Source organism: Eurytemora carolleeae, unplaced genomic scaffold, assembly GCF_000591075.1.
Source record: "Eurytemora carolleeae unplaced genomic scaffold, Eaff_2.0 scaffold1, whole genome shotgun sequence".
NCBI lineage: Eukaryota > Metazoa > Arthropoda > Copepoda > Calanoida > Temoridae > Eurytemora > Eurytemora carolleeae.
The window spans coordinates 82,726-104,680 of record NW_019396081.1 but is presented as its reverse complement, the minus strand read 5'-3'; the positions used below and the strand labels follow the sequence as shown (position 1 = coordinate 104,680).

Below are 21,955 nucleotides of genomic sequence, written 5' to 3'. Positions count from 1 at the left end.
TGATGATTTTCACATTTGTTGAGAATTTTAAATGATCAAATTGTATGCTCCACTCGCAGTTTTAAATTAAAAACTAGATGACGACATTCAAAAAGAATAATGCAAGGTACTAATGCAAGGAAAGTTATTTCAGAGGTGTACACATTTTTTGTACTGCAGTGTACTGTCTTTGGGCGGAAAGTAAACACAAGATGGATGTCACAATCTGACAGGGAATCCATTTTCACAAAAAAAATTATGAAATGCTCTCGTCATTGGAAACTATTATGTGAATTTTCAAAATCATTAAAATTAAATGCTTTTGACCTCCTCGGATACAAAACGAACACTGATGCATCTATTCTTGTTTACAAAGTCCGCCAAGAGAGAACTGGTTTTAATATGTACGCAGAGTATACGCGACCGCAATTAACCTTCCTTGCATTAATACCTTGGAATAATGTAGGTGTTGTGCACCTATGTATTAATAAATTTAGAATTTTCCTTTTAAACATATCATTCATCATATTCATCCATGAAAGGATTCATACTGTCATCATAACTCTTACGAACTGTTCCGTTTTCTACGTGTTTGGTTTCCTTCGCAAATCCGTTTGTTCCCGCGTGAGCTGTATCAAATGATTTTGACTCATTTTTAATTTTTGAATTCTGAATGTCGTCTTCAAGTGGAGAATTTTTCGTGGTTTTGTTCTGCTCTGAGCCGTCATAATTTCCATTAATCTCTGAGCTTTCCCTGCTTTTATCCGGTTCCCCTCGGCTTTGTTCAAGTTCGGAGACGGATTGGTTCTGCTCCTCATGTTCCTCCTGCTCTTCTTGCTCCTTGATATCATCTATCCTGTAGTTGATCGGAGTACTACTCCGGGGAGGAATCCTGGCGGAGAGGAACCTGGGACTCGTCCTGAAAAATAAACAATTTTCTCCTTAAAGTCTTTAAGTTTTCAAATCCTTATTTATATCTTTTCAACCTGATATTTCGAATTAGTATACACTGCATTATCAAAAAATCACACTTTGAGGTTTACACCACTAGGTTACAATTAGACCCTCTTTTAAAAAAAGAGGGGGTACGCCCGATTCACTTACCCTTGAATTCTTTGTATAACCAAAATGTTGGCTTTTAAGCTTAGAATGTATTTAATGCAAGAAGAATTGAATAGAGTTTCGATAGGGTTTCCGTACACTTTGCTGTGACGTTTTTGGACTGCTGAAGAACTAGTTTTTGCGTAACAACAATAACAAAGGCAGCCGATCTAATGTAAACAAACATAAGTTAGTATATACGGTGAATCTTCATTTAACGCGCCAGAGATTCCAGATGTCTGTTTATCATTTGTGTTATTGTTTACAATCTTTATTATTGTTGTTACGCAAAAACTGGTTCTTAAGCAGTCCAAAAACGTCACAGCAAAGTGTACGGAAACCCTATCGCCCCCTCCTTCTATTCAATTCTCCTTGAGTAAATGCATGCTTTAATTTAACGAGGTTATTGTATATAATGTGATGATGTACCTTTACTAATTGTACAGGTAGGGATGTTAACGTTTTCATTTTTCAGAAAAACGATAGTTTCGTTATGAAAACGACGACGAAAAATAGAAAACGAAACAATCGTTTTTAAAAACGATCGTTTCTTAAAAAGTTTTTTTTTTAAATTGTCGTTTTTAAAACGATCTTTTTTCAAAACGCTAGTTTTTAAGAACGATCGTTTTTTAAAACGATCATTTTTATAAAATTCGTCGTTTCGTTAACGATCGTTAAAGACGACCCTTCATTAACGATCGTTAACGACGGACCTTCGTTAACGATCGTTAACGACGACCCTTCGTTAACGATCGTTAATGACAACCTTCGTTAACGATCGTTAACGACGACCCTTCTTTAACGATCGTTAACGACAACCCTTTCGTTAACAATCGTTAACGAAAAGAGGAAACCGACCTGAAGGGCATTTGTACTTATCATTGAGAAGTTTTTAAGAAAATATCAAGGAGTTTTAACTCCCCCACAACTGTTAAACTTAATGTAAAACGACAGTCAATAAAGTTGCATGTAATTTTTTTCCAAAAACGACCGTTTTGATAAAGTTCGTCGTTTCGTTAACGATCGTTAACGACAACCCTTCGTTAACGATCGTTAACGATGACCTTTCGTTAACGATCGTTAACGACGACCCTTCGTTAACAATCGTTAACGACGACTCTTCGTTAACAATCGTTAACATGATTGTCAATAAAAAATTTTTTCAAAAACTATCGTTTTTTCAAAAACGATTGTTTTTTTTTAAAAAACAATCGTATAAAAAAATCTTTTTAATAAAAACGATCGTTTTCAAAAACGATCGCTATTCGTTTTCTAAAAGTTCAAAACGAGTGGGTTGTTTTTAAAAACGATTGTTTTTTTCCGAAAACAAAACGATCGTTTTTGAAAACGAAAAAAAACGATCGTTTAACGATCGTTTTCAAAAACGACTAACAACCCTATGTACAGGCCAAATACTCCACTTTCAAAGGTCAATCTGAATATTACATTACTTGGGGGTGATTTCTGATTATATTTTTTACTTACGCAGAAATAGGTTTTCAATCCAAAAAACTTAATAAAACTGTATTACGCATCCGTTAAATACCCTTAAAGCTCTGTTTGATTACAAAGGCAATAGATAATTTTCTCTTTGAAAGTAGATTATTTTAATCGTGATGTCTCTGGAATGTGACTTGCGGAGTTTGCTATTGAAACAATGGAGGAAATAATCAGAATTCAGCATTGTTCCATAGATTTTTACCATAGGGACTTCTATAGCATTTTTTTTTTTTCCATTTGACTATTGCAATCCACTGCTCTTTTATTGCATTTTCACATGAAGACGTACTATTACAGTATTTTACAGAGCAAAATTTCATCCTTAATAAACTGTTCTGAGAAAAACTGAGTAAAATTGAAGATACAGGGTGTCCCATATCATATTAGATCGTCAATGGGTCAAAATTACGCTTTTCAGGACTGATAAGAAATTTTAAGAAGAATAAATCATTTTGTAAAATTGAGTATACCATAAATAAAAATTTTCTTGTGTTTATTTTGGAGTTAAAGATTGGAGATAATCTAAGATGATATGGGACGCTCTGTACAAAACTCCGAAAGCGTACTGCATATTTGATGTTTGTACTGTATGAATAGGCCATAATCTCTTAATAACCTTTATCAGTAAACTGTCCTAAGTGTTCACTGAGGCTAATATACAGGGTGTCCCACGAAACATGACAGTTGGTGAATAGTTTGAAATGTCTTCTTCTATGATTTTTAAGTTGCTTGATACTAAAGATACTAATAAAAAATAGTGTATGAAAGCCGTATTATGGTAAAATTTATTTCAAAGTAAAATATATTTTAGCAAAGACTTTTTAACTAAATAAACTTCACAACAAGTCTTCAATATATAATACAGTGTCTGGAAGAAGACATTCAAAACTATTCACCAACTGTCATGTTTCTTGGGACACCCTGTACAATGACAGATAGCTAAGATCCAGCCCCAGCTGATATACTTCTATTTTGTTTTCTACAAAATAATTTCAAAATAATTTTCAAAATTATAGATATAGATGTAATATTCCTTCTTGATTGTACAAAGCTTTTAATTTTACTGTTGTAAATTCGGACATGTCGTTTCCCATGCATTAGTATTTGTGACGTTTTGTATTTTTTGTCTTCTAAATTTTTCTCATGGATTTTTTTTGCGGATTTTTCCAACAAAAATACTCCGAACCTGTCAGTACTCTGAGATTGACTCCGTAATGAAAGTCGGCTTCCAAATCCTCGTCCTCCACCCAGGGGAGAGTGGGATAATCTGAAAGAATTAATATACACTTAAACTCAAATATAAGAAGACATTAGAAGACTATTAAATGTCGACTTGAAGATTTTGCTGGGGTTTGCAACTGAGAATTACATTATTTTTTTTTTGGAGTTTTTTAACCTATGTGACCCATAGGGTACCCACGGGTTCCCTCAAAATATTTCAGCGAATTTGGTCCAGCCGTTTGGCCAGCTAGGGCTAACAAACGCCCAACTAGATACAGGGTGTCCCATGAAACATGATAGTTGGTAAATAGTTTTGAATGTCGTCCTCCATACACTGTATTAGATATTAAAGGCTTTTAGCAGTTTATTTGGTTTAAAAAAATCTTTTGCTTAAATATAATATTCTAAACTATTTACCAACTGTCATGTTTCGAGGGACACCCTGTATATGAAGCTGTTTGAAAGCAAGTTCCACGTATTTTCAGCCTCCTTCATTAGAAGAGGAGATCATAATCTTTAAAAAAAAATTTCTGATTTACGTTTTCAGTTCTTATTGAAATCTTTACATAATTATTTTAATTTATTATTNATTATTGTTTGGCACACACAACACACACTCACACTATTGTTTGGCACACACAACACACACTCACACTATTGTTTGGCACACACAACACACACTCACACTATTGTTTGGCACACACAACACACACTCACACTATTGTTTGGCACACACAACACACACTCACACTATTGTTTGGCACACACAACACACACTCACACTATTGTTTGGCACACACAACACACACTCACACTATTGTTTGGCACACACAACACACACTCACACTATTGTTTGGCACACACAACACACACTCACACTATTGTTTGGCACACACAACACACACTCACACTATTGTTTTGCACACACAACGCACACTCAGTCTTTATCGAAGTTCTATAAGACTATCAATTGTATAGGTGAACTCAGAACTTTGAAAAAAAGTTAAATTTCTGAAGAATTTTTTAAAAGTTTTTTTTTAGCATATGTGACCCATAGGGTATCCATGGGTTCCCTCAAAATATTTCAGCGAATTTGGTCCCGCCGTTTGGCCAGGTATAGCTAACATATATATATATAAAATACAGAGCGTCCCATATCATAATAGATTATCTCCAAGCTTTAACGCCAAAATACGCACATAATACTCAAAAAACCCTGTATTTTCTGCATGCAAACCTTTATATCAGCATAATACAATTTTCAACAATTTTTTTTAGATTTTCTGATTAGTCCCGGATATTGCCATTTAAAGGGAGTGACCGGCTATGTAAGGTAGTTGAACTGAGTATGCAGTGTTCTTTCGGATTCATTTGAGACATATTAAACTTTTTAAAGATCTGTAGATCCTGAGTTTCAGTGTGCAAATTCGACGTTCAAAACTCCTACTTTGGAGATGGATACGTTTTCAGAATTAGTTTTTTTATTATTAAGTAACGACAACTACCTTACATAGCCGGTCACTCCATTTAAAGCTTTAACACGATCCAACATGATGAGGGACTGGATGTATATAAACTAAGATCTAGATTGATATAACCAAGCTCAGATAGAATGATATTTTGGACTTAATAAACTTCATGTAAAAAAGGGTTTGCGAAAACACGAAAATATAAAAAAAAACTATTTATTAAAAACGATCCAAATTCTGTGACATTGAATCACCATTGATGTTCTTCCTCCGTTGCTTGATTTGCAATTCATTTGTTTTTATTAGTTTTTCCTTTTATTATCTTTTCCTTTCATTAGTTCTGCTCTATTGTCAGAACATGAGCAAATAAAACTGCACCATGGTGTCAATGCGTGGATGTTTATGGACTTTTTTCTTCTTAAAGATCCGCCATATTTTTTTCATAAACTATTAATGTTACTGAAATTGGTAGTTTTTTGCTTTTATTTAATTTTAAAAACTTTTGTACTCACGTACAGAGACATTAAAAACATTAAAGCTAAAATTAAGCACCTGGTTTAAAAGAATCCTCAAAGCAGAAATCTTGTGGATGTTGATTTCCGGATTTTACCCAGTGGAGAAAATTCTCAAAGTCGTCTTCGATCCCGGCCTCCATTTCTTCAGCAATTATTCCTAAAAGAATTAAGATTGAAGCCCGTGTTGGAAAAAATTAATTAACAATTTAAGAAACATTAACGATGCATTGTGATAAAAAATAATCTTATGGAATTAATTTTACCAAAGTCTCCCCACTCCTCTTGTGCAAGTAGATCCAATCTTCTTAATAATGAGATAATACACTCTACACTCCTCTCCGCTACCCCCCTCATACCTAGGTATCATTATAATTACAGTATTTATCAACATGAGAATGTGATAATATTAGGCCAGGTATCATTATTATTACAGTTATTATTAACCTAAGATAATATTAGGCCAGGTATCATTATTATTACAATTATTATTAACCTAAGATAATATTAGGCCAGGTATCATTATTATTTCAGTTATTATTAACCTGAGATAATATTAGGCCAAGTATTATTATTATTACAGTTATTATTAACCTGAGATAATATTAGGCCAAGTATTATTATTATTACAGTTATTATTAATCTGAGATAATATTAGGCCAAGTATCATTATTATTACAGTTATTATTAACCTGAGATAATATTAGGCCAAGTGTCCTCATAGAAATCTCTCTGGAGGGAGTTTGTAGTTTTCAGCTGGGAGATATATTCCTCCCTGTAAATATATTAAAGTAGATATATTCCTCCCTGTAAATATATAAAGTAGATATATTCCTCCCTGTAAATATAAAAAGTAGATATATTCCTCCCTGTAAATATATACAGTAGATATATTACTCCCTCTAAATACATAAAGTAAATATATTCCTCCCTGTAAATATATAAAGGAGATATATTCCTCCCTGTAAATATATACAGTAGATATATTACTCCTTCTAAATATATAAAGTAAATATATTCCTCCCTGTAAATATATAAAGGAGATATATATTACTCCCTGTAAATATATAAAGAAGATATATTCCTCCCTGTAAATATATAAAGGAGATATATTCATCCCTGTAAATATATAAAGTTGATATATTCCTCCCAGTAAATTTATAAAGGGATTATACAGGGGGACCAGAAAACAGAGGCGATATCGCTGTCTTCTTTATTATTTTATAATTTTTAGATGTCTTGTAATTTGAAAGTAAACTATTTTTAATGATACCCTAAACTTTTTTAGAGATCCACTGTATTCACTAAATAATTACTTCAAGTAATCATATTCCTCTCTGTAATATAATGATTAATATGTTCAATCCACTATAATCCAGATGTAAATCTTAGGGATTTCGAGATCAATCATTTGCTCCCATGGGTATAGTGTGTGCACTAATATATTTGGATCTCTGTACTCTTATTCTTATAAATCCCTTTTATAGCTCTTTCTTTAAATATCTAGTTTCGGAGACCCTATATATTCCATACTTTGAATTCTGTTAGATTAGAATAGTCTAATTTTTAAACACCATCAGTTTAAAAAGATAGAGGAATTAGACAATTTGACTTTGTGGCAAATACATAATTACTTTGCAATTAAAAAGTGATTTTCTATAACGATGAATCCCAGTTTTGGCTGGTGCAAATACAGCTAGGTGAGATTAATGTTAAGTATAAACCTGGCTTTGTTATATTTAGTTTTCTTCTCATCTGCTAGATCCCGTAGTTTATCCAATTCTTCTTTAGGCATTCTATCATCCTCGTCACTCCTATATTATTATAATTAATGGATTGGCACCATCTTGCACTCCTGAAACCAGGGAGATACAGATACTAGCTTGAGAACCCAGCGTTGCCCGGGGTAGTCATAATTACTCCCGCCTATCTTTCTATCTATCTCATTATCCAATTAGAGATATGAATCCTTCAATCGGCGCTATCAGTGAATAGAAATATTTACTTCTACTGAAACTATAGTGAACTTAGAATCTCAAAACCAAGCTAAGATCATTTCCGTGGTTCTCCCGAGTTCCCCAATCAACATTTACGGCAAATCGGTTAAGAGTTAAGATCGTACAAACAAACAAACAGACAAACAGAGATTACAACTTTATATATAGATAAATATTTAATTGGCGCCATCTTGTACTCCTGATATCACAGAGACCCAGAGAGCTATAAAAGTTAGGCATCAAATTTCAAGACCGGGTTTACTTTAATGTATCGCAACGCCTTTTGTTTAACTCTGCTAAACCATCCTAACTTTTTGGATCCCTAGACATGTACCTTTCAGAATTACAATTAACCTATTTCTAGCTTTAGTTGGAAAGGAGTAACAGAAAAAATCATGTAAACCGGTTTACTGAAAGCTGAGAAGGCAACTGCCGGGAAAAAAATTTTAAACAAAATTTTTATTAATATTTACATTTACAAACCTGAGAAGGGCATCGTCTGATCTTTCAGCATCAATTTGACGACGAAAAAACTTCTCCTAAGAATTCACCAATTCTTCAAGATTTTTAGAATTTTTCAAGATGTTTAGAGTTTAGAGTTTCGTTTGTTAAAACTGAAATTTGAGTGGCTTCAAACTTGAGCAGTTGAAAGATAAATATGCTTTAAAATAATGTAAATAATGTCTATTTTGTGTACTTACGGGCAAAAATGTCTCATGAAATAATTGAAAGAACAATTTTAAAGATTAACAAGTTTAAACACGAAAATTCTTCGTCCATAATTCATCTATTTCAACTTTTTTGAATGATTCTCGAATCCGAATTTAAGTTTTTCAGAAAATCAAAGTGTAATTTTAAGTATTAACACAAAAGGAAAGTGCTGTATACTAAATCTGATAATGAGATAATTGTAAATATTTCTAAATAACGTTTAAAAAAAAAAAAACTTAAAACTTTTTCTCGAGGTTTACAAAAATGGAGGATTTAGTGGCACCGTGATCTTGCCAGGATACATTACGTGCTGGGTCAACTTTACACAGGGTCAAGGTAATAATGCAAGGAAAGTTAATTGCTGTTGCGTATTCTCTGCGTAGATATGGAAACCAGTTTTCTCTGGGCGGTGTTTGTAAACAAGAATAGATGAATCAGTGTTCCTTAGTATCCGAGGAGGACAAAAGCATTTAATTTAGATAATTTTGATAATTACATAATTATTTCCTATGATTAGAATTCATTGATTTTTTAATGTGAAAGATGGGTCCCATGTCAGGCTGTGATATTCGTCTTGTGTTTACTTTACCGCCCAGAGACATCACACTGCAGTACAAAAAATGCGTGCACATCTCTGAAATAACCAAGAAATATATAGACCAGGAACCGCCATATTTCATGCGTCAAATCTGTGTACTGCAGTGGGAGGAGAACAAAACAAAGAATTCAGGGGCAACGCATCATTTTTGAGGGAAAAGGCCAAAGGGGTGGAATAAGAATATATTGCTATTGTATTTTCCATATTGACCAGAAAGCCAAAAATCTTATGTATTCGCTCTAACTTGATATATTAACTTGTTTTTTGTTAGGCTGTAATATCACATCCGAGTTTTAGTCCTTTCCCTTCAACTTCTGTGGGGGCACTGGGTTTGTTTACATTCCTCCCACAGTGTACAGTACACAATTTGCGTATATCTGAGTTGGGCGTTTCTGTATATAGTTTACATTATAATTCTTTCCACTGTGTAGTCCGAACAGTACGAGTAAATGCATGTACAGTACGTACATGTTGTACCGGCTCGGATCATACTACTTTTAGAATGGGGGGGGGGGGGTAACTATAAAATTACTTTCATTATCATTTTAAAAGTTGGTGATTCCTTAGATTTTTCCAGCAGTAGAATAGAGGAATCCAGTTCAGTTTGTTTTCTCCTACTAGTCTGCTCCAGTTGTCTAGATAAACAGAGCTCAAAACTTTTGTATTGTTAAAACTTTTAGAAATCGCTAATCAATATTTTTCGTGGTCTGATGGATTAGTTTAATCCGTTTCGGTACCTGATATAAGAGATCATGGAAATTTAAATCAGCTGCAATAACACAGTTTAAAAGAATGAGTCGTTATTCACATCAAATTAAAAGGTTCCATTTACGACAGCGAGTTCAGATATTTCTGTTAATTTGAAAGGTACAAAACAGGCAGGAAAACCACATTTTAGAAATCCCTGTATTTGTGGCAAATAGCGTTAATTTTGTAGAGTTTACTCTTAAATTGCAATATTAAATTCAAGAAATGTATCAAACATATCAAAAAACCTAAAAGAACAAAAATATTTTTAAAGATTAATCTAGTACAAAAAAATAAAAAAAAATTTTAACTAACGTTGAATTTAAAATCTAGAAAATATTTGAATTTTGGTGAGATTAAATTCTTAATTAAAGATTAAATTTCTCTAGAAACAAGATTTTGTATTTCATAACAGTACTGAAATATCTTCTTCTCATCTTTCTGTGATGCAAATTAAAGTTTTTAGCACTGCAGTGTTTAATATTAATTAAGTTTTAATAAGCTTTAAGTGGTATTTAATTTATGATAAATTATCTTAAAATTTAATTGGCATTATTTACTAACCTCAAAACAAGCCAATTTAAAGATTACTATTTTCTAAATAGAACTAAAGTTTGAAGCAAAAGCAAGATAAAATTTGTTATTTATAAAGTCGTCTTCTTATTATATTACTTACAATGCAACAGATTGTTTTTAAATCATCTGACAAAACATTTTTATATTATTGAGCCTGAAATGTTCATGAGGAAATGTTGTGTTCTCATTCACAAGTCGTTTTTTTTATTATTTTTATTATTACTAACTCTAATTTTCTAATCCTTATATCTTTGCAACCGCAACCCAATATTGTAGACCCTAGACATTTTCAAACCATGAATTATGATAGATCAAATAAGCTTTACACCATAAGGTTGCAAATTTTTAAGGATTAGAAAACTTTATTGCAAAAACTCAATTCCATTTACATACTTTTGCTCTTCTAACAGCAACTCAGCTTCATCTTGATATTTCCGTCCTACATCACCTGAACAAAATTCATTCAAAATCCAAAATTGAAAATATTTAATTTTGATGTCCAATTTTCAGTGTGCTAATCTGCGAAATAATTTTAAATGCGCAATATAATAAGATTTAGAATAAAATAATATTGCACAGTGGTACTTTATAGAGCGGATTGTCAGATTCACAACAGAAAACTTAAAATCCGTTGCCTGGTCAAGGATGAATGAGAAATTCATGTTTGTCTTCCTAAAATTGATTACTTTAAATTAAGGTTTCTCTAAAAATATTACTTTTGGATTGTTGCAGCAGTAAAAATTAACACACTTTGTGAAAAAAAAACGATCACTTAAACCACGTTTAAAATCCCTTTAACAAACGTACTGCAATTAACTAAAGCTGTAAGTTGTTTACCTAAAACCGTTGCTAGTTGTTTATGTTTCTCTGAGACTGTACCAAGATGTCCGATAACACCTACCCAGCATTTACCCATACTTCTCCCGTCCACACCCTAAGCACACAATAAACTAAGCTAGTGCAGGGATAGGTCAAATAGGCCTATGATAGACTGGGTACTGTAAAAAGTCGGGCCGCGCCATCAAAGTTGAAACCGGGCCATGACATTGGATAAGGTGGGGCGGGTATTGCCGCGCGTCACTTAGGCCGGTACAAGGGGTCGGTCCGGTTCTAATTCAAATTTACCCTAGTCCACTGTGAGCAATACATTCAACATTGTAATATGATAAAGTGCTTTTTTCTGGGTAGTAGAAATTTAGATCACTAGATGATGTCATGTCATCATTCCTTCCACATATTTTCATGAACAGATTTGATCTATATATAACTTTGCTTGGGTGTCTGTTTGTTTGTATCCAGAAAACGTCAAAACGACAAATTTTTTATGCGACCTCACGTGACCCCAGGGAAGGTTTATGGACAATCAAATTTTCAAAATACTTCAAACTTAACTGGAGTCATGTTTTTCTTCAAAATAAATTGGCCCAATCGGTTCGATCATCAGTTTTGACGTTTGTTGGATAAATGATTTTTCTTGCAACAAACTTTAATTTTCTAATCCCTATATCTTTGCAACCGAATGGTGCAAACTTTAACAATTTATACTTAAAATATTTGATATACCAGAATTCAGTGTTTGAAATATCAAATGTGTGCAACATCAGGTTGTAAAGATATCTAGGTATCAGAAAATTATAATTTGTTGGTAGTAAACACTTTCTTTTTAATAAATGCCAACTTTGATGTTTATTATACAATTTTACAGTTTGATTAAAGTTTAAAATGTTGCTGACCTTTAAAGCCAGAAAAAATCTAGAGTGTATTTTAAGTTTTTGAAATAAAATCTACTGTAAGCAAACAAAATCTTCTAATATTTTTCTTTAGCTATATATAAAGTTGTAATGTCTGTTTGTCTGTCTCTCTGTTTGTTTGTCCAATTTTTACTCGGGAACCCCTGGACTGATTTGCCTCAAATTTGAATGGGGAAAATCGAGAGAGTCACGTAAATGTTCTTAATCTTGTTTTGAAAATCTAAGTTGAGTGGATCGACTTTATTTCCCGGTAAAAATCGACCAAGTGCGGGTAACCGGTGGAAGTAACTATAAGTACCCTTGGCAACGCTAGTTTTCCAATAAAATCATCAAAATTTAGTTTAGGAAAATATCTAGCCCTGAAAAATAATCACCTTGTCTCGTTGTAATTTCACTAGTTTCATCAAACCTTTGGAGTAATCCTAAACATTGATAAATCCAAATATGTTAAAGATATGACATCACTTGCTTTAACTATAACCCCCCCCCCCCTGTAGTTCATTTTACTCTTTTGTTGACGGTTGTTCATAATTTCGGAGATTTTCAGCTCAAGGCACTTTGTGGATTCCTGGAACCATTAGTTCTACAGGGGTTTCTTGTAATCCACAATTAACAAGGTTCTGAAGTTTGTTTACAAATATACAAAAATACATCACAATAATAAATAACATTTTTTGAATTGCAGTATGACTGATTTAGACTTGGACACTTTAGTAACATTTAAATAAATTAACAACAAGAAATATCGAAAAATGATTAAATTAATCTGCAGATTAAAGGGAGTGTTTGCGAAAAATGAAAGGGGGTATAGGCTTAATGCGATAAAAAAGCGCTTTTGATTGCAACTAATCTTACTTCTATCTGTTGCGTCTATAAGGAGACGTCTCATACCGAATAACATGGCGTCCATACAAATTGAGAAAATTGCAACATACGACTTAGACCGTAAAAAAATCAATTTAATTTCAAACAAATCATTCAGATATTACAACCTAAAGTCATCGATTATCTTTCGCCACATTTATATATAGTTGATTTTTCATAATATGTTTTAATTGTTATGATCTGAGAGTTACTTATAAAAACGTTTATTCCTGTTTCGAGGATTTTTGGTAATGAAGACGACATTTTCATATTTTCCAGGAATGTTCGAAAACAAGTTGTAAGCTAAATATTATTTCAAAAAAAAAATCAAAACTAGTATGAAATATCAAATATATACAAATGTTGCGAAAGATAATCGAAGACTATAGTTTGTAATATCTGAATGATTTGTTTGATATTAATTTGATTTTTTTACGGTCTAAGTCGTATGTTCCAACTTCCTCATTTTGTATGGGCGCTACGCTCTTCGGTATGAGACGTCTTTAACAATTTTCTCCTTATAGACGCAACAGATAGAAGTAAGATTAGTAGCGATAAAATGCGCTTCTTTATCGCATTAAGCCTATACCCCCTTTCATTTTTCGCGAACACTCCCTTTAACAAAAGATCAAGATCAAGCATTGATCTCGATATCCCCATATACAACTGTTCCAAACTTAGATCTTTTGGACCCTAAGATCATCTCTCTGAGAATGATTTATTTGTGTTCCTAATTCCAAAAACTCCTTAATGCTCTTCCCTCTCTTAATTGATAAAAAGAAAATCTTGATCTTGTAAAAGGTTTTCATAAAATGATTATTTATCCTGAAGGGTTTCCTATTTAATGTAATTAATAAATATAATAAGTATGGGTTCACACCCTTTGCTAATAGTAGATGTCAAAATCTACTTCAGTCAACAAGAATGGGTTCACACCCTTAGCTAATGGTAGATGTCAAAGTCTACTACAGTTAACGAGAATACATTGTTACTTTTGCTGAATCAATATGTATTTATAAGTTCAATGAATAATTTGCATATTTATCAGCTGAACAGCTTACATTAAAACGTCATGATAAGAAATATAATTTCAAAATAAGGATTTAAAGTAAAATCATCGACAATTGTAAAATTGTGATATCTGTTACTTCATTTCTTATTACCGTATTTTCCATTCAAACTTCAAACTTATTTTTATTTCTTAATATTTTTTATCTGACCTTGTGAAGTTTTTGAAGTCCAAAGGTTAGTTTTACGTAACTATCAACCCAGTCCAACGAGGTTCTAGAATAAATAAAATTAATTTTTAAAAATATTTTCCATTAATATAACCGACTTGAGCTAGAATTTGCAAAACTAATTGAACGATATTTCAACATTGTTCATGAAGGTTTAAATGTTTAGCTAATTAAAAAATAGTTAATCTGGCATCAGCTCTTTTGTTAATGTAACAAAGTAAAAATATGAGATATAACGTGCATAATGTATTAGTATTATGGATCTAGAATTGTTCAAGTATGTAAATTATTTTTGAACATTTATTTTGCTCTATTTTATTTTGTTCTATTTTATTTTGTTCTATTTTATTTTGTTCTATTTTATTTTGTTCTATTTTATTTTGTTCTATTTTATTTTGTTTTATTTTATTTTGTTCCATTTTATTTTGTTTTATTTTATTTTGTTCTATTTTATTTTGCTCTATTTTATTTTGTTCTATTTTATTTTGTTCTATTTTATTTTGTTCTATTTTTTGTTCTATTTTATTTTGTTCTATTTTATTTTGTTTTATTTTATTTTGTTCTGTTTTATTTTGTTCTATTTTATTTTGCTCTATTTTATTTTGTTCTATTTTATTTTGTTCTGTTTTATTTTATTCTATTTTATTTTGTTCTATTTTATTTTGTTCTATTTTATTTTGTTCTATTTTATTTTGTTCTATTTTATTTTGTTCTGTTTTATTTTGTTCTATTTTATTTTGCTCTATTTTATTTTGTTCTATTTTATTTTGTTTTATTTTATTTTGTTCTGTTTTATTTTATGCTATTTTATTTTGTTCTATTTTATTTTGTTCTATTTTATTTTGTTCTATTATATTTTGTTCTATTTTATTTTTTTCTATTTTTTTTGTTCTATTTGCAATCTATTTGTATTATCCTTTATTCCTTTGACTGATAAAGGATGTCGGACATATTAACCTTATCAAACGCTTTTATTTGCTAAAAACTTGGTTTGCAAGATGTTATTAATTATTTTACTTGATTTAGTCTCAGATTCGGCCTGTCATCCATTAGTCTTCATCAGTACTTAATGCATTTATGATAAAAATTGTCTGAATTACTTAAATCGTTGTCAAACTTTTAAGTTTAACATTTAAATACTTGCGTCATTTTTGGGAGGCAATTCAATTGAATCCAGACTGACAATACGTTTACGGCAAAACAAAAAGAATCGTCGAATAAAGTACAACCCTTGTACATTTGCCTAAACTGTAATTTGTATACTTTTTTTTACCAATAACATTTCAATGGATGGAAGTGACCTTAAACCTTTAAAACATAGAAATCTTCCAATTTGTTTTTTACGCCTTTTTAGTTTTTTTTGTAAGGTATAAAAGAAATTTTTGTCTCACACCAAGAAAGAAATTGAATCTTTGCCACAAACTAATCCCTTTATCAATTGAACCTGAGCTGAAACTTTAGAATGAGCTATCCTTAATCACGATCGCTTAATCTAATTATCCAATGTACGCACTTTTGATTTTCTTCTTAATCTTCTTTTTTTGGATATCCCTACTGTATAAAAGTTACGTTTGATAACAATAACAGATACAATGCTATATCGATTGGACTAATATCCGATTGAATTAAAGGCAGCTGTTCACAATCCGGCTTTTAGAGCATTAAAACAAATATAAATTTAATCATGTTAATATGAATTTATTAAACAACATATTTTATCCTATTTTAGGACTATTATCATTTTAAACGGTAGTTTTTATAAACATTAATCCAAATTTACTTTCGTTCATTCGATGCTTAGTTCAATTGATATGACACCATCAACACCAGAAATAAAAACCGGTTTTCAAAAGTTAAAGAGTACATCTTAACATGACAGTGACACTCTCAATTTTAAACTTCTTTCTTGGATATCCAATGCGTATTAAAATAATCTCGGGTTCAGTAAAACCAGGAGTTTAATCATTAATCTTGATATCCATCATTCTAAAGTTTTCAGCTCTGATAGTGGAAACCTTCGAAATTTCCAACTTAGATAATTTGATCTAGTATAACTCATATTTTTAAATATCTAAGGTCTAAGACATTGGGTTTCAAAAATATAGGGATTAGAAAAACAAAGTTTGTTGCAATTACTCCATTTCTTTCGCCTATATAATACCATGCAGATAATCGAAATTTAATATTTTATAGCGGTGGCTATGTAAAAGTTTTTGATATTTTACAAGAGCCATATACAGGATTAGCTACGTGTATTAGTATTTTTACTGCACCATAATGAAAAAGAAACGTAACGCTATTCCGAAATATTCAGTAAACTCCCGAAATTCTGGAAAATTTATAATTTTCTGTAAATTCCGTTTATACCTGGTATATTTTACTAGATGAGGAACCCTGTCCCACATTAGATCTTCCCATTTCTCTAGTCCAGACATCGTTGTCTTCTTTTCAAATCTAAAAACAATACAGCGGAATAAAATTGCACTATTTGTTCCTAATCCTGATAGCACCAATCTCTTGTCACTAACTCTGACATTATATAATACCTATATCTTGGCAATTTGCTCGTGTAACCCTTTTACTTTTTAAACTTTGATAATTTTTCTAGCACAATTCATAGACTAAAGTATCAAAGGTTTGCGACACCGGGTTGCAAAGATTTAGGAATGACAAATGTGTCAACAACTCAGTTTATTTGCATCCCTTATACTGAAAGAGAATAGAATATATATTAGAGTGGAATTTAGAAAATCCCTCGGTATGAATTTTGTCAGTCCCTTTCAGCCTGAAAGGGAGTTCAAAGTGTACAAATCATGTAAATGTTCACAAATTATATGCAAATATGTGAAGTACACCTGTAATATGGAAACAGTACAACAAAATGGCCGTTTTACAATTTTTTCAAGTAAATTCCACTCTAATATATATTCTAATCTCTTTGTTTATACTAAGCGCAAATTTTAACCACTGCACTATAAGAATAAGTTAAATTAATAATCTTTTCACTAATCTATCAAAACTTAGGTTTCACGATGTGTCTTATACTATGTTCACCTTGATAAGTAATTTACCTACCTATTTTTCAGTCAAATTAAAAATGGCTTTTGTTCAAATTAAATGCTGATATAAAAAAACTGTTCAAGATATTTCACACGATAACGATGTTTGATAAAAAAAATCTCTCGTGTGACGTGAACACTGTTACGTAAACCGTACACATTCATTCTTGTACTTTTGTTTTTGCGGATTTTAAAGAGCTAAATCAGCTGAGTGTCCCCGGTGTAAAGCCTATTTGAAACTGCATATAACTGGCTGGATACCAGGTTTGTAATGCACTGCTTGAAATAGGCTTGAATTATGCAGCGGGGCCTCTCTCTCAAACCCGAAATGCTGAGAATTTTGCATTGTATAGGCTTAGTTAGGTTTCTACAATCTTGGATTTATTTTCACTTGAAATCTAGCTGAGTGTCTGAAGTGTGTGTTTGACGGTGTAGGACGTGTCTCTGGGTGTTGCTCTGGGTTGGGTGTAGAACTGCAGCAGTGTATATAGGATATACTGGATAATCTGCTAGGATCTGAAACCAGAACTCAGAGCAGGATATTACGGAGCATTTAATATATTCATCCTTTACTTAAAGGGACAAACCGCGTAAAGAAATTAATTTATTGCAATAAACTCAATTTGTTTAATCCATTTATCTTTGCAACCTGATCTTTAATCTAACAGAATTAATGGTTTGGAATATCTAAGGTCTACGACATCATCAGGTTGCAAAGATAAAGGAATCAAAAACCTGAGTTTAGTAGACCCTTTAATGCAATGTGTACAGTAAAAACCTGAGTTTAGTAGACCCATTAATGCAATGTGTACCGTAAAAACCTGAGTTTTGTAGACCCTTCAATGCAATGTGTACCGTAAAAACCTGAGTTTTGTGGACCCTTTAATGCAATGTGTACCGTAAAAACCTGAGTTTAGTATACCCTTTAATGCAATGTTTACCGTAAAAACCTGAGTTTAGTAGACCCTTTAATGGAATTTGTACCGTAAAAACCTGAGTTTAGTAGACCCTTTAATGCAAGGTGTACAGTAAAACCCTGAGTTTAGTAGACCCTTTAATGCAATGTGTACCGTAAAAACCTGAGTTTTGTAGACCCTTTAATGCAATGTGTATCGTAAAAATCTGAGTTTAGTAGACCCTTTAATGCAAGGTGTACAGTAAAACCCTGAGTTTAGTAGACCCTTTAATGCAATGTGTACCGTAAAAATCTGAGTTTAGTAGACCCTTTAATGCAATGTTTACCGTAAAAACCTGAGTTTAGTAGACCCTTTAATGGACTGTGTACCGTAAAAACCTGAGTTTAGTAGACCCTTTAATGCAAGGTGTACAGTAAACCCCTGAGTTTAGTAGACCCTTTAATGCCATGTTTACCGTAAAAATATTCACAACAATAACACTAACCATGGACATATAAACGAAGAAGTGCAGAAATAGCTAAATATTTAAAATAAAAATATTACACTAAGAATATCATCAACAAAAGCCTGACAATATATATTTTTCTTCAGTTAACCTAGATAAAACAGCATTGCCTGGGACTTAATATTATTGTTATATCTAGGTCAGGCTTAAAGGGACTGTAAAGAAAAAATGAAAAGGGGGGTAAAAGACTGAATACTAATCACTTTAGCTCTTGATCGCAACCTATGAAATTTGTATCTAATGTTCCTGGATCGAGGAATTGATATAAACTGTGTCAAATGTATACGAAAATTCATATATATACAATTTTTTAGAAATAGTAGGTTTAAACAGATCATATTCAGCAAATATGAAACCAATCTGAAAACAAAGATATCCCAGATAAACCTAATTGTAACTTAGGTTTTCTCCAATTATTATTTATAATTATTATTTTCATTTTTAATAGATATAATTTATAATATTATTTATAAGTCATTCCATAACAAACATCAAATCAAAAATTATAAAATAATAATTGGAAAAAATATAAGTTACAGTTAGGTTTCTCTGGGATATCTTCGTTTTCAGATTGGTTGCATATTTGCTGAATATGATGTGTTTAAACCTACTATTTCTATACAAAATTGTATATATATATGAATTTTGGTGTAAATTTGACACAGTTTATATCAATTTCTCGAGACAGGAACATCAGATATAACATACATAGGTCGCAATCAAGAGCTAAAGTAATTAGTTTTCAGATTAGTTTAATACCCCCTTTCATTTTTCCTTTGCAGTTCCTTTAAGCATGACCTAGATATTAACAATAATATTAAGTTTTCAGATTGGTTGCATATTTGCTGAATATGATCTGTTTAATTACCTACCATTTCTTTAAAAAATTGTATATATATGAATTTTCGTGTAAAGGAATTGAGTCTTGGCCACAAACTCTGATTTTCTAATCCATTATATTTACAACACATTTCGTAGACCTGTGAAATTTCAATCTTTAGTTTTTGGATCAAAAAGTCTAAGTCAGATTGGAAAGATTTAGGTGTTAACAAATTCAATTTTTCGGCAAATACTTAATTCCTTTGACATGGTTTTACATCAGTATCTCGAGACAGGAACATCAGATAGAACTCTCATTGGTCGCAATCAAGAGTTAAAGTGATTAGCCTTTAGCCTATACCAATACCCCCTTTAATTGTTCCTTTACAGTCCCTTTAACCAAGCAGTCTTATTCTAATCTAGCTAGAAGAGAGAAATATAGAATTTAACAAGAAATGAACAATCCTTTCCCAGAAAACATAAACATATCTCTTAAAGGGACTGTAAGCGCAAACTCAAGAGACCCTCCATGCAAAGATGTCCTCACTATAGTTTCAGTAGAAGTAAATATTTCCATTTATTGATAGCGCCGATTGAAGGATTCATATCTCTAATTGGATAATGAGCTAGATAGAAAGATAGATGTTACCGCCATACTATTTATATTGGTTCAGAATAGACATCAAACACATGACTGAACCCTGATTGGATCAGGCGCTAATGGACTCGGCACACAAAAGTGTGACATATTTAATTGCAGTTTCATTTAACAGAATTAATTCAATATAAGGTTTTAAAAATTGTAAACAACTTAATTAGATTCTTATGAAGTAAAATAATATCCAATAGTAACCAAGGAGCGAGTTAATAGGACAAAAAAATAAACAGATTAAATGAACAGATATAAGCTAGATCAATATCAAAGTAACTAAATATATAAACAGTGTATGAATATCTTGTATAGACTGTAAACACTGCCTATTCAGGCAACAGCTGTCCTTATCATAATATCAAGATTTATACAAATCTTGGAAATACAGTTAGTCACACAAAATATGTAATATATTACAGATTAAAACTTTAAAGGAATAAAGTGAAAAATTTGTTTGGAATACTTAGATTTAAAAGAAATAAAATACAATTAGTTTTTAAGATTATAAATTAATTTATACGAACTTATCATAATATCAAGATTTAGACAAATCTTGAAAATACAGTTTCCTTCAAATCCTGAAATCTTTCAGATTAAAACTTTAAAAGAACAAAATATAAAAAATACTTGATTTCTTAAAATATCTATGGAATACAGTTAGTCACACAAAAATGAAATATTCCAGATTAAAACTTTGAAGATCCTTAGATTTAGAAAAAGGCATATTTTATCCGTCTTTAAGACTTTAGATTGAATCATACAAATTTATAAGTAAAGTGAGTCCTACAGAAAATTTTGTTTATAAAGAATTAACATTTTGTACAAAATTAAGAATCGAATGTAAGGAAATATCGTAAAGGAATTACAAATTTATAATATTTATTTAAGTTTGTTTAGAACATTGACACTTTAGCATGAAAAAATTTGATTTTTGAAAAATCGACAAACATTAAACTTACAAATGTTTTAGACCTAAGTAAATAAGTAAACAATTTTTTTTAATTAGAAAAATTCTAAGTTTGTTCTCCCTCCTTAAACGTAGATACAATCTCATTGTTTTGTTCATGGTTCGCATTTCCGGGATATAATATGGTTCGCACAATATCCGGGATATAAACACGATTCATCAAACATTTTACTATTAATGTAAGGCTAAAGCTGGCTAGAAATTTAGGCGGAGGAGAATAAAGTTGAGGAATTTCAAAAACAATTTGTTTAAACTATAATGCTGCAGACATGATTGTATCCCACGTGATCAAAGGAATTGAGTTTTTGCCTCAAACTCAAATCTTCTGATCCCAATATCTTTGCAACCTTTGATATTTTAAAATTAGATTATTTTAGCTATAAGTATTAATAGTTTAAAATATTTAAGGTCTATGACATTGGATTACAAAGATATAGAGATTAGAAAATCAGAGTTAGTGGCAAAAACTAAACTCCTTTGTATTTTTCCTCCAAATTATATTTTCCCGGCTAACTTAAAGGCTTACCAGAGCTAGAAACTTTTGAATTGTGAGAAATGCTTCATTAATCTGCAGATTAATCTAATCTTTATTTTATATCCAGGAAAGTGTTAACCAATGAGAGTGTCGTTTGCAGAAACCGAGCAGCCAATAAGAAGCCGGGAATTTTGTGCGCATCCAATAAGAGCACTCTAAATGGTTGGAACCCAGCAAGGAAATCCAAAAGAGAGGTTTAAACAGAAAATCAAAATTGTCCACAGTGGATATCAAGAT

At 31.4% G+C, this 21,955-nt stretch overlaps 1 protein-coding gene and 1 long non-coding RNA gene across 2 annotated transcripts; both read right to left on the bottom strand.

Annotated features, from left to right (window-relative positions):
* Nucleotides 1-575: 575 nt before the first annotated feature.
* Nucleotides 576-3,870, bottom strand: LOC111716986 (uncharacterized). The gene is made up of 2 exons (XR_002768643.1): nt 3,767-3,870; nt 576-898 (listed from the first exon to the last, which is right to left on the bottom strand). It is a non-coding gene; the product is annotated as an uncharacterized LOC111716986 (long non-coding RNA).
* Nucleotides 3,871-5,799: 1,929 nt separating this feature from the next.
* Nucleotides 5,800-17,875, bottom strand: LOC111717110 (uncharacterized). The gene is made up of 12 exons (XM_023492623.1): nt 17,715-17,875; nt 16,632-16,718; nt 14,247-14,310; nt 12,537-12,584; nt 11,249-11,345; nt 10,805-10,859; nt 9,651-9,723; nt 8,263-8,318; nt 7,507-7,596; nt 6,475-6,557; nt 6,049-6,141; nt 5,800-5,942 (listed from the first exon to the last, which is right to left on the bottom strand). The coding sequence occupies exons 2-12, from the start codon at nt 16,697-16,699 to the stop codon at nt 5,815-5,817; spliced, it is 855 nt and encodes a 284-aa protein (XP_023348391.1). The 5' UTR covers nt 16,700-16,718; nt 17,715-17,875; the 3' UTR covers nt 5,800-5,814.
* Between the last annotated feature and the right edge of the window lie 4,080 nt (nt 17,876-21,955).

Bases quoted from the DNA above. Each gene is read 5' to 3' on its own strand.
- LOC111717110 (XM_023492623.1), bottom strand. From the start codon at position 16,699: ATGTCTGGACTAGAGAAATGGGAAGATCTAATGTGGGACAGGGTTCCT. The intron at 12,585-14,246 runs GTCAGATAAAAA...ATCAATGTTTAG, and splicing joins GACTTCAAAAACTTCACAAG to GATTACTCCAAAGGTTTGAT. The intron at 7,597-8,262 runs GTTTGTAAATGT...ATAATAATATAG, and splicing joins TCAGACGATGCCCTTCTCAG to GAGTGACGAGGATGATAGAA.